Source organism: Loxodonta africana, chromosome 17, assembly GCF_030014295.1.
Source record: "Loxodonta africana isolate mLoxAfr1 chromosome 17, mLoxAfr1.hap2, whole genome shotgun sequence".
Taxonomy (NCBI): domain Eukaryota; kingdom Metazoa; phylum Chordata; class Mammalia; order Proboscidea; family Elephantidae; genus Loxodonta; species Loxodonta africana.
The window spans coordinates 10,531,130-10,546,271 of record NC_087358.1 but is presented as its reverse complement, the minus strand read 5'-3'; the positions used below and the strand labels follow the sequence as shown (position 1 = coordinate 10,546,271).

The window sequence follows — 15,142 nt, the reverse complement described above, 5'->3', positions numbered from 1 at the left end:
TTTTATTGGATTTCTGTTGTGAGAGCAACCACAGGAAGCATCTGACTACTCTGCCATCTTGGCCCTGCCCCCAGTGCCACCTGGAGGGCTTGATAAAACACAGACTATTTCCCACCCTGCTATTTCCCATCACCAGAGTTTCCACTTCCATAGATCTGGGGTGAGGGACAAGAATTTGCACTTCTAACAAGTTCTCAGGTGATGCTGATGCTGCTCGTCCAGGGACTGTACTTTGAGAACCAAGGTTCTAGGGTGTTTTAAATGTAGCAGCAATAGACATTTTCATGTTAATATAGTACACAGTCACCTTTAAAAACAAACACCCAGCTTGTTCAAGCCTGGGGCATAAGCTAATACTCCCCCTCTCTGGAAGGGATGCAACTGGCCTACTTCAATAGCAAATGTTTCAATCTGTCTGAAATCTATTCATCTTCTTAGAATACTTGGCACATCTAACTAGCCAAGAGAACCAGTTGTTAATGGGAGATATCCACAGCTGGTGTTTTTTGATCTCAGGAAAACTTGCTTTCACCAGCAAAGACATGAGTTTGTAATCTGTAGAAGAACAAAAACACATAACTCTGAATGAAGATGAAAACCCATTTATTTCCACTGAATTCTGCTTCGTTAAAAAAAACTCTATGATGAAGTTAAAACAGAAATAACATAGAAATATGTTTATATAACTGCCTTTAACCTCCAAAGACCAAATAAACACATAAACATTTCAAATATTTCTTAGTCTTAACAAGCTTCTTATCACTGTTGTCATTTCAATCTCCAGAAATACAAACCACTATTAATGAACAACTGGCTGGTTTACTGTACTAAACAGTAACTGTATATCTCTAAACACAAAAAGAGTCAAACACCTACTACATTCAATGAATTCTGGTAGTGTGCTGTGTGTGTGTCTGTGTGTGCTTTTAAGGACTTGATTCTATAAAGCATCTCTTTCTTTCTGTTGAAAAGTCCCAAAACCTGCCATATGAAAGCATACACACACACCCCCATATCCACAAGTGTGTATGTATATATATTAATATGCAATTTCAGGGCAATTACACCTTATTCTGAGAGGTCATGAGGGTCCACTTTAAACCATAACAATAAAACCTTTATGAACTTAAACTCAAGACACCATAGCTACCACCATCAAAAAAAACTAAGACTCATGGTTCAAACAGAGTAGGCCCTAGGAATTATTGTGGTTTGTCGAGTCACTAATAAGAAGGACCTAAAGAAACTGCGATTAGTGATCGGAAATAAACGAACATGGGGAGGCTCATGAAGGTGACTCCTTTGAGAATGTACTTCGGAATTACGCTCAGTGTTTACAATGAGTTCCAGTTTATCTCACCAAGTCAGGAGAGTCTTTGCGTGAAATCTGGAAAGGATTTCAATAACAGTTAAACCAAAAGGATGAGAGACAACAGAGGGTGAACCCTCAGTAAACCAGAAATCCAAATAAGAATACCATCACATTTTCCAGGAATTATAGTTAGAGGCTTTACTATATTGGGCCTTTTTTCAAAAACCTCTTCATGCTGAGTATAAAACTGCAACGTGGTCCTGTGTCAGAGTCACACAAATCTAAAAGCCCATTGGTGGTCATGCCTGTGTCTTTCATGATCAAATCATCTATAAGGGCTCCTATTTTGAGAAACTTATTTTCTCTTGCTTCTCTGTCAGAACATGACATAAAATAAATATTGTCCTTCCGTATTTTGACCATGCCTTTTTTTACGGGAGGGAGTAGACTCGCCGTACTACGATCTCACCTAAATTTAAGTATATTTTTTGTTCCATCAGTTTTGTCTGTCCTATTTTAATAAGCAGTCCTTAGGGGAAGTAATGAATCCTAGTTATGTTAATGAAAGTGGTGAGACAAAATGGTGACTTGACACAGTCTTCAAGTAAACAGAATCCCTGATATTGCTGGAAAGTACTATGTTATTTTGAGGAAGTGAAAAGAAAAATCTGTGACCGCTTTTACTTATACCCTATAACATGAGCTTTGGCTCTGGAGTCTCTTAAGGCATAAAACCTGGTAGGCAGCTTCTTTTATTGGTGGCCTGCACCTCTGACTTGTATATAAGAAAAAAAGAAATAAAATACAACATTTAAATAAAAATATTAAATCACTTTGTGAGAACTTGAAACTATTGGTGAAGTTGGGAGAAAACCCAAATAAACTAACACCCACTAACACCTTGCATGTGTAAATATTTGTTGTAAGAGTTAAAAAAAAAAATACAATATAGTTTATACAGTGCAAAAACTACTGGAAAATGCCATTGGAATAGACTTGACATCTTGGTAGAATCACAGTGCTGTCTCAAAAATAGTTAAGGCTGAGGGCTGTCCATTGGAAGTGTTCATTGCCACATGGCCATTGTGAGTAATATCTGGATAATTCCTTTTGAAGTACACCTGTTTAAAAAAAAAAAAAGACAATTAAAAAAAAACACATTTCAAAGGCCTCCTCCCTAAGGTGATAGATTTCTATGTCCACTTCTTCAGGTAAATCAAATCGTATCACTGGCTAAGACACAATTAAAAAAAACAAACAGGTATCCATTTATCCTATGTAGGAATGAGCCTCATGAAAACCCTCAGCAGGGTTGGGTGGAATGCCAAACAACCTGTAGATCCACCTTAGTTCTGATTATCCTGATTCACAGACCTATCACTACATTAAATTGATAAGTGAGAATCATTTTACTGACTCAAAACCCAGAGATAAATTTAAAATGGTGACAAAAAGGCTGGGACATCTAGCGTCTAAGCAAAGGTTTCTCATTTTCACACATAAAATGCGTACAATGGATTTGGATGTTAATATCAGGTTGTAATCCCTATATTTTATAAACTATGACTGACAAGCATTGAAACCCTGGCGTATATGTATGAAACATCCCGGTATTTAATTTGTGCGGCAAAGCAGATATAGGGCCCATAGAAATGTGATCTGTGGATAGTGGACCACAAAAATGAAAGGAGAGGCAAAAGCTTTCACAATGACTCAACCAAGCCACTTCTCTAAAATGTAAGATGATACCAAATAATAGGACAATTCTGTGCAAAGCCTTTGAGTTCCTGAATTCTACCAATTTCTAGCTGAACTAGAAGAGATACAGGTTTTCTGATAAATGCATAATCAGGACATAAAGGAAATGAAATGCTGTCAAGCCTCTCTGTTCCACAATCATCAGTTTTTAGTAGCTGTATCGTATCTCAGCTCCTTGACAGATGTGCATAACAAAATGAAATAATGTCAAGACTTGTGAGCTCTTATCTCAAATGCGTTTGGGTGAAAAAGGACTTCAAATGTAATTTTTCCCCCTGAAAGAAGAATGTGAAAAGTTTTGTTTGAGTCTTTAAAACAGAAAATGCACCATCTATCTTGACGCTGACATGTGTCACGAGCTGGGTCTCTTCGTCATTTCATTCTGGATCTATTTGATAAAACCTGGCTCCAAATATATTTGTGGGTGCAGTCAACAAAGTTATCATTGGAGATAGTGAACTTCATATACAAAAAAGAAAAAGTGTTGATATACCTACCTACCTACATATTAAGTGTGGCTTTCTTTCTCTCTATTTGCTTGCATACTTGCTACTCCAAAAACCTCATTACGTATAAAATACTACACATTAAAATGTCACTTTGGGAGAAAAATAAGAAATTTTCCACTAATGCTTATATTGCACTGGTATTTGAGGAATCTGAGGCTATTTCCGATACAGTGCAAGTGTACAAAAATAAGACACTTTTCTGGTAATTTCATAGCATCTCTCCCCCCCACCCCCGTTAAAGCTAGCTACAGGGGTGTGGCCAAGATGGCGGAATGCTCAGATGCTTCCTGTAGTCCCTTTTACAACGATGACCCCAAAAAACAAGTGAATCGATTACATATGACAATCTAGGAGCTCTGAACATCAAAGACAACGTTGAGGTATTGGACTGAGCAGCAGGGAGAGAGAGAGGCAGTTCAGAAGCAGTGAAGAAGTGCCAGACCTGACCTAGCTGACACCCTGCAGGCTGGACCATTTGGCATACGTGGGCTGAGACAAGTAGTAGCACTCAGGATGCGTGTCTGAGCGGCAGAGAGTCTGCACAAGCCTCCGGAGTCAGGGGGAAGAGGGGCTGGTTCTATGAAAGTTAAGTACAAGCATCTAACCTACCTGAAGGGACCAAAATAATCCCTCCCCCTCTGGGAAGTACCTCTCTCCCCCTCACCTTGCCCCCTCCCCACTCTGTTCCGGTGACTGTCTGGCACAGGCACAGTTCAGCAGTTGCCACACCCCCTGGGCTGAAAGTAGGATACCTCGCACTGAGCCAGTCTCAGACTTTGGGGAAGGAATAAATAAACAAATGAACAAACAAAAAGGGAAAACACCTGCTCCCCTAAGCTAGGCCCTCAGGGCTAACTGCACCCAAACCAGTCTCACTGCTTTAAAAAATCACCACACCCCCTAAGCTGGGAATTCAGGACAGCCACTGCCCTTCACCTAGGCACAGGCATAAGGGGTCCACAGATTTCTAATGCATTTCAGCCCTGTCTAGACCTGTGTGGGCCCATTCAACGGCGTAGGCCTTCATTAGCAGATAAAAAATATACCAGATTAAAAAAAAAAAAAAAAAATTTTTTTTTTTTTTTTATTTTCAACTGCAACAGCTAAGGGGACTGGTAGATTTGTGACATTTGACACTGTCCTGCCATTAAGCAGGGTCCTCACCCACCCACATCAGAGGCCTGAGGATTGGTGGCTTCACTCACTACAACTAGTTGCCTGTGACAGGGGTTCGAGAGTAAGTGATGCTCCCAGTCCTTAGAGCCAACAGCACTGGGTGCCCAAAGTCCAGCTGCAAAACCGACCTACCTACATGTTTCAGGGAGGGACATGCCTTCCATCCAGGCACTTAGGGGCAGCCATCAGCCCCTTACCTTGCTCAGCACTTAACCCTCTACTGCAGCCAGATACCTGTGCCTTCTCCAATTACCCCTATGTAGTCTTGCCTGTCTAGGATGTTAGGTGAGTGACTACACCACACACGCGGTGACAGACAACCTGGATACTTAAGCTGAATCCACAAAAGAAAACAGACTTCCGGGCTTACACACCTAGTAGCAGCTCTAACCAACTGGTGACAGGATGTCAGAGCTTCCAAGGTGCCAATAATCAAAGTAGCTCACACGACCAGCCTATCTGGGCATATCGAAACAAAACAAAACAAGAAGCTAGGACACAGTAAGCAAACATACCATAAATAAACATAATACCTTACGGATGGCTTGGAGACAACAGTCAATATCAAATTACATAAAGAGGCAGACCAGGATGGCTCTAGCAAGTGACCATAACAAAGAACCAAGAAACCTCCCAGAAGAAGTGGAGATCTTGGAATTACCAGAGGTAGAATTAAAAAAATTAATACACAGAACTCTTCAAGAGAATAGGCAAAACTCAAGACTAAGCCAAGGAACACACAGAGAAAACAGTAGAGAAATTTAGGAAAGCCATATAAGAGGAAAATGACAAATTTAACAGGCTGCTGCAATTCATACAGAGATAGTAAATAGAAATCCAAAAGATTAACAATAAAATTTCAGAATTAGACAACTCAATAGAAAGTCACAGGAGCAGAATTGAGGCAAGGGAAGTCAGGATTAGTGAGACTGAAGATAAAGCATGTGACACCAACTTATTTGAGGAAAAATCTGATAAAAGAATTTTGAAGAAACCCTAAGAATTATGTGGGACCCTATCATGAGTGACTGGAGTACCAGAACGGGACGGATAACAGAAAATACAGAGAGAATTTTTTAAGACTTGTTGGCACAAACCTTCCCTGATATCATAAAAGACGAGAAGATATCTATCCAAGAAGCTCATCAAACCCCACATAAAGTAGATCCCAAAAGAAAGTCACTGAGACATAATATAATCAAACTTGGCAAAACCAAAGATAAAGTGAGAATTTTAAGAGCGGCTAGAGATTTTTTTTTTTTAGAGATAAACAAAAAGTCACCTACCCAGGACAGGCAATAAGACTAAGCACAGACTACTCACCAAAAACCATGCAGGCAAGAAAGCAATGGGATGACACATAAATCCTTGAAGGAAAAAAATTGCCAGCCAAGAATTATATATCCAGCAAAACCGTCTCTCAAATAGGAAGGCAAAATTACAGCATTTCCAGATAAACAGAAGTTAAAAGAATTTGTAAAAACCAAACCAAAATTACAGGAAATATTAAAAGGAATCCTTCAACCAGAGAATCAATAAGATCAGATAACAATCTAAAACTAGAACACAGGACAGAACAATCAGATATCAACCCAGGTAGGGAAGTCACAAAAATAAGTCAAAGCAAAAACACTGAAAATAGGGAAACAGGGACATTAATATGTAAAAGATGACAATTAAAAAAAAAAGAGGGACTACTAAATAGTGTAGTCATAGAACTTTCACATGGAGAAGAAGTTAAGGCGATACCAAGAAATAAAAGACTGCTTTAAACTTGGAAAAATAGAGGTAAGTTTTAAGGTAATTACAAAGGCAACTAACAAATTTACACATCGAAATAAAAAAGAAAAACTTAGAGACTCAGAAAATAGAAAATCAACAACAATGAAAAACATGAAGAGAATACATAAAGAAAAATGACTCGACACAGAAAATTAAATGGAACAAAGAAACTGTCAACACCATGGGAAAAAAGACATCAAAATGACAGCACTAAATTCATATGTATCAATAATTACACTAAATGTAAATGGACTAAATGCACCAATAAAAAGACCAAGTGGCAGAATGGATAAAAAACACCATCTGTCTATATGCTGCCTACAAGAGACAAATTTTAGACTTAAAGATACAAAAAACTAAAACTCAAAGGATGGAAAAAAATACATCAAGCAAACAATCAAAAAAGAGCAGGAGTGGCAATATTAATCTCTGCCAAATTAGACTTTAAACCAAAATCTACCACAAAGGATAAGGAAGGACACTATATAATGATTAAAGGGTCAATATACCAGGAGGACATAATCATAAGAAATAGTTATACACCCAACAAGGCTCCAAAATACACAAAACAAACTCTATCAGCACTGAAAAGAGAGACAGTTCCACAACAGCAGTAAGAGACTTCAACACACTACTTTCGGTGAAGGACAGAACATCCCGAAAGAGGCTCAATAAAGGCATGGAAGATCTAAATGCCACAATCAATCGACTTGACTTCACAGACATATATAGAACACTCCACCCAACAGCAGCCAAGTATACTTTCTTTTCCTATGCACATGGAACATTCTCCAGAATAGACCACATACTAGGCTACAAAGGCAAGCCTTAACAGAATCCCAAACACTGAAATATTACAAAGCATCTTTTCTGACCATAAAGCCATAAATGTAGAACTCAATAACAGAAAAAAAAAAAAAAATCAAATACATAGAAACTGACAACACCTTGCTCAAAAACTACTGGGTTATAGAAGAAATCAAGGATGGAATTAAAAAATCCATAGAATCAAATAAGAATGAAATCATATCCTCCCAGAATGTTTGAGATACAGCAAAAGCAGTGCTTAGAGGTCAATTTATAGTAATAAATGCACACATCCAAAAAGAAGGCCCAAAATCAAAACGTTAACTCTACAACTCAAAAAAGCAGAAAAAGAGCAGCAAAAGAAGCCTATCAGCACCAGAAGAAAAGAAATAATAAAAATAAGAGAGAAATAAATGAAATAGAGAATAGAAAACCAATTGAAAAAGTTAACAAGATCAAAAGCTTGTTCTTTGAAAATATCAACAAAATTGATAAACCATTGGCCAAACCGACAAAAGAAAAACAGGAGAGGAAACAAATAACTCAAATAAGAAATGAGATGGGCAGTATCAAAACAGACTCAAATGAAATTAAGAGAATTGTAACAGAATATTATGAAAAACTATACTTCTTTTTTTTTTTTTTTTATACTTTGACAAATTTGAAAACCTAGAGGAAATGGTCAAATTTCTAGAAACGCACTACCTATAAATCAACATAAACCTAGGTAGTAAAACTAAATAAACCATTAACAAGAGATTGAAGAAGTAACTAAAAAAACTCCCAACAAAAAAAGCCCTGGCCCTGACAGCTTTATTGGAGAATTCTACAAAACTTTCAGAGAAGAGTTAACACCAGTACTACTGAAGGTATTTCAGAGCATAGAAAAGGATGGGATACTTCCGAAATCATTCTATGAAGCCAGCATAACCCTGATACCAAAACCAGGTAAGACACTACAAAAAAAGAAACTTACGGACCAATATCCCTCATGAACATAAATGGGAAAATCCTCAACAAAATTCTGGCCAATAAAATTCAATGGCATATCCAAAAAAAAAAAAAATTCACCATGACCAAGTGGGATTCATACCAGGTATGCTGGTATGGTTCAACATTAGAAAAACAATCAGTGTAATCCATCACATAGATAAAACAAAAGAACCACATGATCTTGTCAATTGCTGCAAAAAGGCATTTGACAATGTCCAACACCCACTCATGATAAAAACTCTCAGCAAAATAGGAATAGAAGGGAAATTCCTCATCATCCCAAATGGAGACAGTCTGAAAGCATTCCCCTTGAATATGGGAACCAGACAAGGATGTCCTTTATCACAACTCCTATTCAACATTGTGCTAGAAATCCTAGACAGAGCAATAAGGCAAGAAAAAGAAATAAAGGGCATCCAGATTGATAAGGAAGAAGTAAAAAGTATCTCTATTTGCAGATGGTATGATCTTATAGGCAGAAAACCCCAAAGAATCCAAAAGAAAACTACTGAAACTAATAGAAGATTTCAGCAAAGTATCAGATACAAGACAAACATACAAAAATCACTTGGATTCCTCTACACCAAAAAAGAGCACTTCAAATAGGAAATCACCAAATCAATACCATTTACAAAAGCCCCCAAGAAGATAAAATACTCAGGAATAAATCTAACCAGAGACACAAAAGACCTATACAAAGAAAACTACAAGACACTATTTGCAAGAAACCAGAAGAGACCTACATAAGTGGGAAAACGTACCTATGCTCATGGACAGGAAGACTCAACATTGTGAAAATGTCTATTCTACCCAAAGCAATCTAAAATAATGCAATCCCAATCCAAATTCCAACAACATTTTTTAACGAGATTGAGAAACAAATCACAAACTTCATATGGAAAGGGAAGAGGCTCAGGAAAAGTAAAGTATTACTGAAGAAGAACTAGGAGGCCTCACACTACCTGATTTCAGAACCTATTATACCGACACGGTAGGGTAATCAAGACAGCCTGCTACTGGTACAACACATACTTAAGCGAATGGAACAGAACTGAGAATCAGATGTAAATTCATCCACCTATGAGGAGCTGATATTTGACAAAGGCCCAAAGCGGGTTAAATGGGGAAAAGACAGTCTCTGTAACAAATGGTGCTGGCATAACTGGGTATTCATCTGTAAAAAAAAGAATGAAGACCCATACCTCACACCATGTACAAAAACTAACTCAAAAGGGATCAAAGACCTAAACATAAAATCCAAAGCAAGAAAGAAAAAATAGGGACAACACTAGGAGCCCTAATACATGGCATAAACAGAATACAAAACACAACTAACAATGCACAAACACCATAAGGGAAACTAGATAACTGGGAGCTTCTAAAAACCAAACACTTAAGTTCATCAAAAGACTTCAATAAAAGAGTAAAAAGACTACATATAGACTGGGAAAGAATTTTGGCTACAACATATCTGACAAGGGTCTAATCTCTAAAATCTATAAGATAGTGCAATACCTCAACAACAAAAAGACCAATAAACCAATTAAAAAATGGGCAAAGGATATGAACATGGTATATCAAAGAAGATATTCAGGTGGCTAACACATACATGAAGAAATGATCACGATCATTAGCCATTAAAAAAATTTGCCATTAGAGAAATGCAAATGAAAACTACAGTGAGATACCATCTCACCCCAACAAGGCTGGCATTGATCCAAAATAATAATAATAATCCAAAACAAAATAATAAATGTTGGAGAGGTTGTGGAGAGACTGGAACGCTTAGGCATTGCCAATGGGAACGTAAAATCATACAACCACTTTGAAAATCAATTTGGAGCTTCTTTACAAAGCTAGAAATAGAAGTACCATATGATCCAGCAATCCCACTTCTTGGAATATATCCTAGAGAAATAAGAACTGTCACCCGCACAGGTATATGCACACCCATGTTCATTGCAGCACTGTTCACAATAGCAAAAAGATGGAAACAACCTAGGTGCCCATCAACAGCAAATGGATAAACAAATTATGGTACATACACACAATGGAATACTATGCAACAATAAAGAACAATGATGAATCTGTGAAACATTTCACAACATGAATGAATCTGGAGGAAATCAGGCTAAGTGAAATTAGTCACAAAAAGACAAATATTATATGAGACTACCATTATAAGAACTCAAGAAAAGGTTTAAACACAGAAGAAAACATTCTTTGATGGTTACGAGGGTGGGGAGGAAGGGAGAGGGGAATATATTAACTAGATAAAACCCACTGCCGTCGAGTCAATTCCAACTCATAGCGACTCTATAGAACAGAGTAGAACTGCACCATAGAGTTTCCAAGGAGCGCCTGGCAGATTTGAACTGCAGACCTCTTGGTTAGCAGCTGTAGCACTTAACCACTATGCCACCAGGGTTTCCATTAACTAGATAGTAGACAAGAACCATCTTGGGTGAAGGGAAGAACAATGAACAATACAGGGGAAGTCAGCACAACTGGACTAAACCTGAAGCTAAGAAGTTCCCTGAACACAACCAAACAGAATAGCTGGGGCGGCGGTCCAGTGACCACGGTTTCAGTGGACATCTAGGTCAAGTGGCATAACAAAGTTTATTAAGAAAATGTTCTGCATCCCACTTTGGTGAGTGGTGTCTGGAGTCTTAAAAGCTTGCCAGCAACCATCTAAGATACATCAGTCAATCCCAATCCACCTGGAGCAAAGGGCAATGACGAACATCAAATACACAAGGAAAAGATTAGCCCAAAAGACAAAAGGGGCACATAAACCACAGGCTCCATCAGCCTGAGACCAGAAGAACTAGATGGTGCCTGGGTACCACCAATGACCACCCTGACAGGGAACACAAGAAAAAGTCCCTGACGAAACGGGAGAAAAGTGTGGGACAGAGCTCAAACTCACATAAAAAGACCAGATGTAACAGTCTGACTGAGACTGGAGGAACCCCTGAAGCCATGGCCCCTGGACTCTATGTTAACTCAGAACTAAAACCACTCCGAAAGACCACTCTTCAGACAAAGATTAGACTGGACTACAAAACCAAAAATAACACTCGTGAAGAGTGTGCTCCTTAGTTCAAGAAGATACATGAGACCAAATGGGCAGCTCCTGCCCAGAGGTGAAGTGAGAAGGCAGGAAGGGGCAGGAGCTGGTTGGATGGACACGGAACACCTGAGGTGGAAAGGGAGAGTGTGCTGTCATGTTGTAGGGATTCCAAGTAGTGTCACATGACAATATGTGTATAAAATTTTATGAGATTAACTTGAGCTGTAAACTTTCACCTAAAATACAATAAAATAAATAAAGTGGAACAAAAATAAAATAAAGTTAGCCTAATTTTATATGGCTACCTATATGTACTCTAAAAAGGCAATTTCTTAATGAAGCTGAAAACAACTAAAAAAACAAACAGAAATACATTTCACTTCCTGCTACTTGTTACCAAAAAAAACAAACCAGTTGCCGCTGAGTTGATTTCAATGCATGGTGGCCCCATGTATATCAGAGTAGAATTGTGCTCCATAGGGTTTTCAGAAGTAGATCACCAGCCCTTTCTTCGGTGGCACTGCTGAGTGTGTTCAAACTGCCAACTTTTTGGTTGGTTAGTGGCCAAAAGTATAACCATTTGTGCCAACCAGAGATTCCACTATTGCCTGATAGCTGTCTCAAAACAAGTCAGTTCCTTGTCCCATAAAGCTAGTCACATTTTACACAGTTGCAATATAACTTTTTATCAAGAGAATACTGATGTTAGCAATTTTTAGCCGGAATGCTCTTAGCTTCATGATCTAAAATACTTTGTTGAAAATAAGCTTCCTGTGTAAAAAATCCTTAATTTGACCTTTCTTTTTCTTATCTGTTACCATGTTTTATAATACACTATGAAAAGAGCAGAAGAGAGATAAAGAATCTTTTTTACAGTGCAGGTTAGGAAGGTAGCCAAGACCACGGCACGCTCCTTAGCACAGTCTGCATGTTGTAGGCTAAGCCTGGAATGGGGAGATCCAGTTTCAGCTCTCCTGGGATTCACTGCTGATCTGGAAAAATTACCTAACCTCCTTCCATACTGCCTGTCTCGTCTGTGAAATGAGACAACGATGACTTAACTCACAAGAACTAATTAATGGCTACAAGCTGCAAGTTGAAAACATGCTAAGTGTTGGGTGTGATTCTGAAAACTGCTCAGAAAAGTGGCCCCTTAGTACAAGAGAAGTAGTAGCATCACCAGCTTGAATGGTGAACACAAAGCACCTGGGATTCCTTTTAGTGGATCTTCTGATTTTATCCTCATAGAACACCAGAGTCATAGTTACAGATACCTGTGATTCACTGAATACAGTAACCCTGGGGCAGAAAGGGTCAGCAAGCAGAGTACGGAAGTTGGGAGTCTGAAGGGTAAGACAGTATACAATACTGGGGAAGTCAGCACAACCTGACCAAGGCAAGGTCATGAAAGCTCCACAGACACAGCCAAACTCCTTGAAGGATGGAATTACTGGGCTGAAAGCTGGGGACCACGGTCTTGGGGAACATAACACAGTTTATAAAGAAAATGTTCTACATCCTACTTTGGTGAATAGCATCTAGGGTCTTAAAAGCTTGTGAGTGGCTATCTCCACTGGTCTCACCTTGTCTGGAGCAATGGAGAATGAAGAAAACCAAGGACACAATGGAAAGACTAGTCCAAAGGACTAATGGACCACAACTACCACAGCTTCCACCAGACTGAGTTCAGCTAACACCACTAACTGCTGTGACAGGGATCACAATACAGGGTCCCTGACAGAGCTAGAGAAAACTGTAGAACAAAATTCAAACTCACAAAACAAACAAACAAAAAAAAACAAAAAATAGACTTACTGGTCTGACAGAGACTAGAGAAACCCCAAGAGTGTGTCCCCGGACACCCTTTTAACTCAGTACTGAAGTCACTCCTGAGGTTCACCCTTCAGCCAAAGATTAGACACGCCCATAAAACAAAACAAGACTAAAGGGGCACACCAGGCCAGGGGCAAGGACCAAAAGACAGGAGGGGACAGGGAAGTTGATAATGGGGAACCCAAGGTCGAGAAGGGGAGAGTGTTGACATGTGTGGGGTTGGTAACCAATGTCATAAAACACTATGTGTATTAATTGTTTAATGAGAGACAAATTTGCTCTGCAAACCTTCATCTAAAGTACAAGTGAAAAAAAAAAAAAAAAGGAGTTGGAGTCAGGCATTAACATTTACTAACTGGTAACTTTCAGCTTCTTTATATGTCAAAAAGGGATAACAGTTCACAGCAGAGATACAAGAGGTTACCAAAACATGGCAAGACAACCAAAGAAGATGCAACATGAGCTGAAAAAGCTCAAAAGTAAAGTGGAAGAGACGAATGAAAATATCAAAAAATGACAGTTCTACAAGAGACTAGCCACCACTGAAACAGCAGTATGAGAGACACAGAAGATTAATAAATGGAAATTAATAAAGAATTAAAAAGGATTAAGGAAAAAAAATAGGAGCTTTATAATATAGACAAATGCCATACTATATATATATATATATATTTGTAAAGAGAATACAATCACATGAAAAAAAAAAACAACAAAAACTCAAAAATATAATTCAAGTAAATTTCCAGAAATAAAAGACGACTTGAATCTAAAGACAATGAGAGTACACTATGTCCCAGGAAAACTTATGACCTTCAAAGTAAAGAAAGAATTCTTTGGGGATTCAGCTCCAGATCAAGTTACCCCTAACTTGGCTTTAGACTTCTCCATAGGACTAAGCAGTGCTAGAAGACAGCATAGTAAAGATTACAATATACTAAGGGAAGAAAGCGTGTCCCAAGAATGTCATTAACTTGCAAATTTATGGAAGCAGTAGAGAAATATTTCAGCTATGTGATAAGCTAGACTCTAGCTCCAATGAACCTTCCTGTAAGATGGTACTAATGTGCTGATTTTCAAACTTTTTTATTTTCATATAATAACAAACACATTTTCTTTTACAGTAAGACACAGTATATATTCATTATCTATATCTGAAAAGGGTTTCATGTAATAGTTACTTTTACCATGAAAGATGCACTGTTATTTTCTCTTCCATTCCACCCTATTTTATTTCTTATAACATGCTGGTCATGAGTGAACAAACTGATTTCACAGCCTTGCTAATGGATTGAAAAACACTGCACTAGAGGGTAAAATTTTGCCAACTAAGAGAGGAATGAACAAAGTATTTGACATGTGTAAGTCAAATAATAGAGTTATAAGTATTTTAAAAGGTATGAAGAAAAACTAAACTTGGTGATAGGAAGGAAAGGGACAAGTAGTCTACTTACCTACTGTCATTGTTTATAATGAAGTCAATAGATACTAATTCTGTATTACATGAAGTCTGTTGTTACAGTTAGCTGCTGTCAAGTCACACCATTCCCCCTCCCAACTCAGTTCCCCCTCCCAACTCATGGTGACCTCATGCACAATGGAACGAAATGCTGACCAGACCTGCACCGTCCCCATGATTGGTTTCGAACCAGACTGCTGTGATCCATAGGGTTTGCACTGGCTGATTTTCGGAAGTAGATCCTAGACCCTTCTTCCTAGTCCATTTTAGTTTGGAAGCTCCACTGAAACCTGTTTAGTATCATAGCAACACACAAGCCTCCAGTGACAGACAGGTGGTGGTGTACCTACGGTACTGGCAGCAAATTGAACCCGGGTCTCCCACATAAAAGGCAAGAATTTTACCATTGCACCATCACTGCTCCCATTATATGAAGTTAG

At 38.4% G+C, this 15,142-nt stretch overlaps 1 protein-coding gene across 5 annotated transcripts in view; it reads right to left on the bottom strand.

Moving 5' to 3' along the window:
- Positions 1–586: 586 nt before the first annotated feature.
- ABCC4 (ATP binding cassette subfamily C member 4 (PEL blood group)) overlaps positions 587–15,142 on the bottom strand; it is a 323,862-nt gene continuing 309,306 nt past the window's right edge. For all 5 annotated transcript variants that reach the window (XM_064269982.1, XM_064269981.1, XM_010589388.3 and 2 more), the window contains one exon: positions 587–2,433. In XM_064269982.1, coding sequence (XP_064126052.1) covers positions 2,326–2,433 — 108 coding nt within the window. In that variant the 3' untranslated portion in view covers positions 587–2,325. The remainder of the gene's footprint in view (positions 2,434–15,142) is intronic.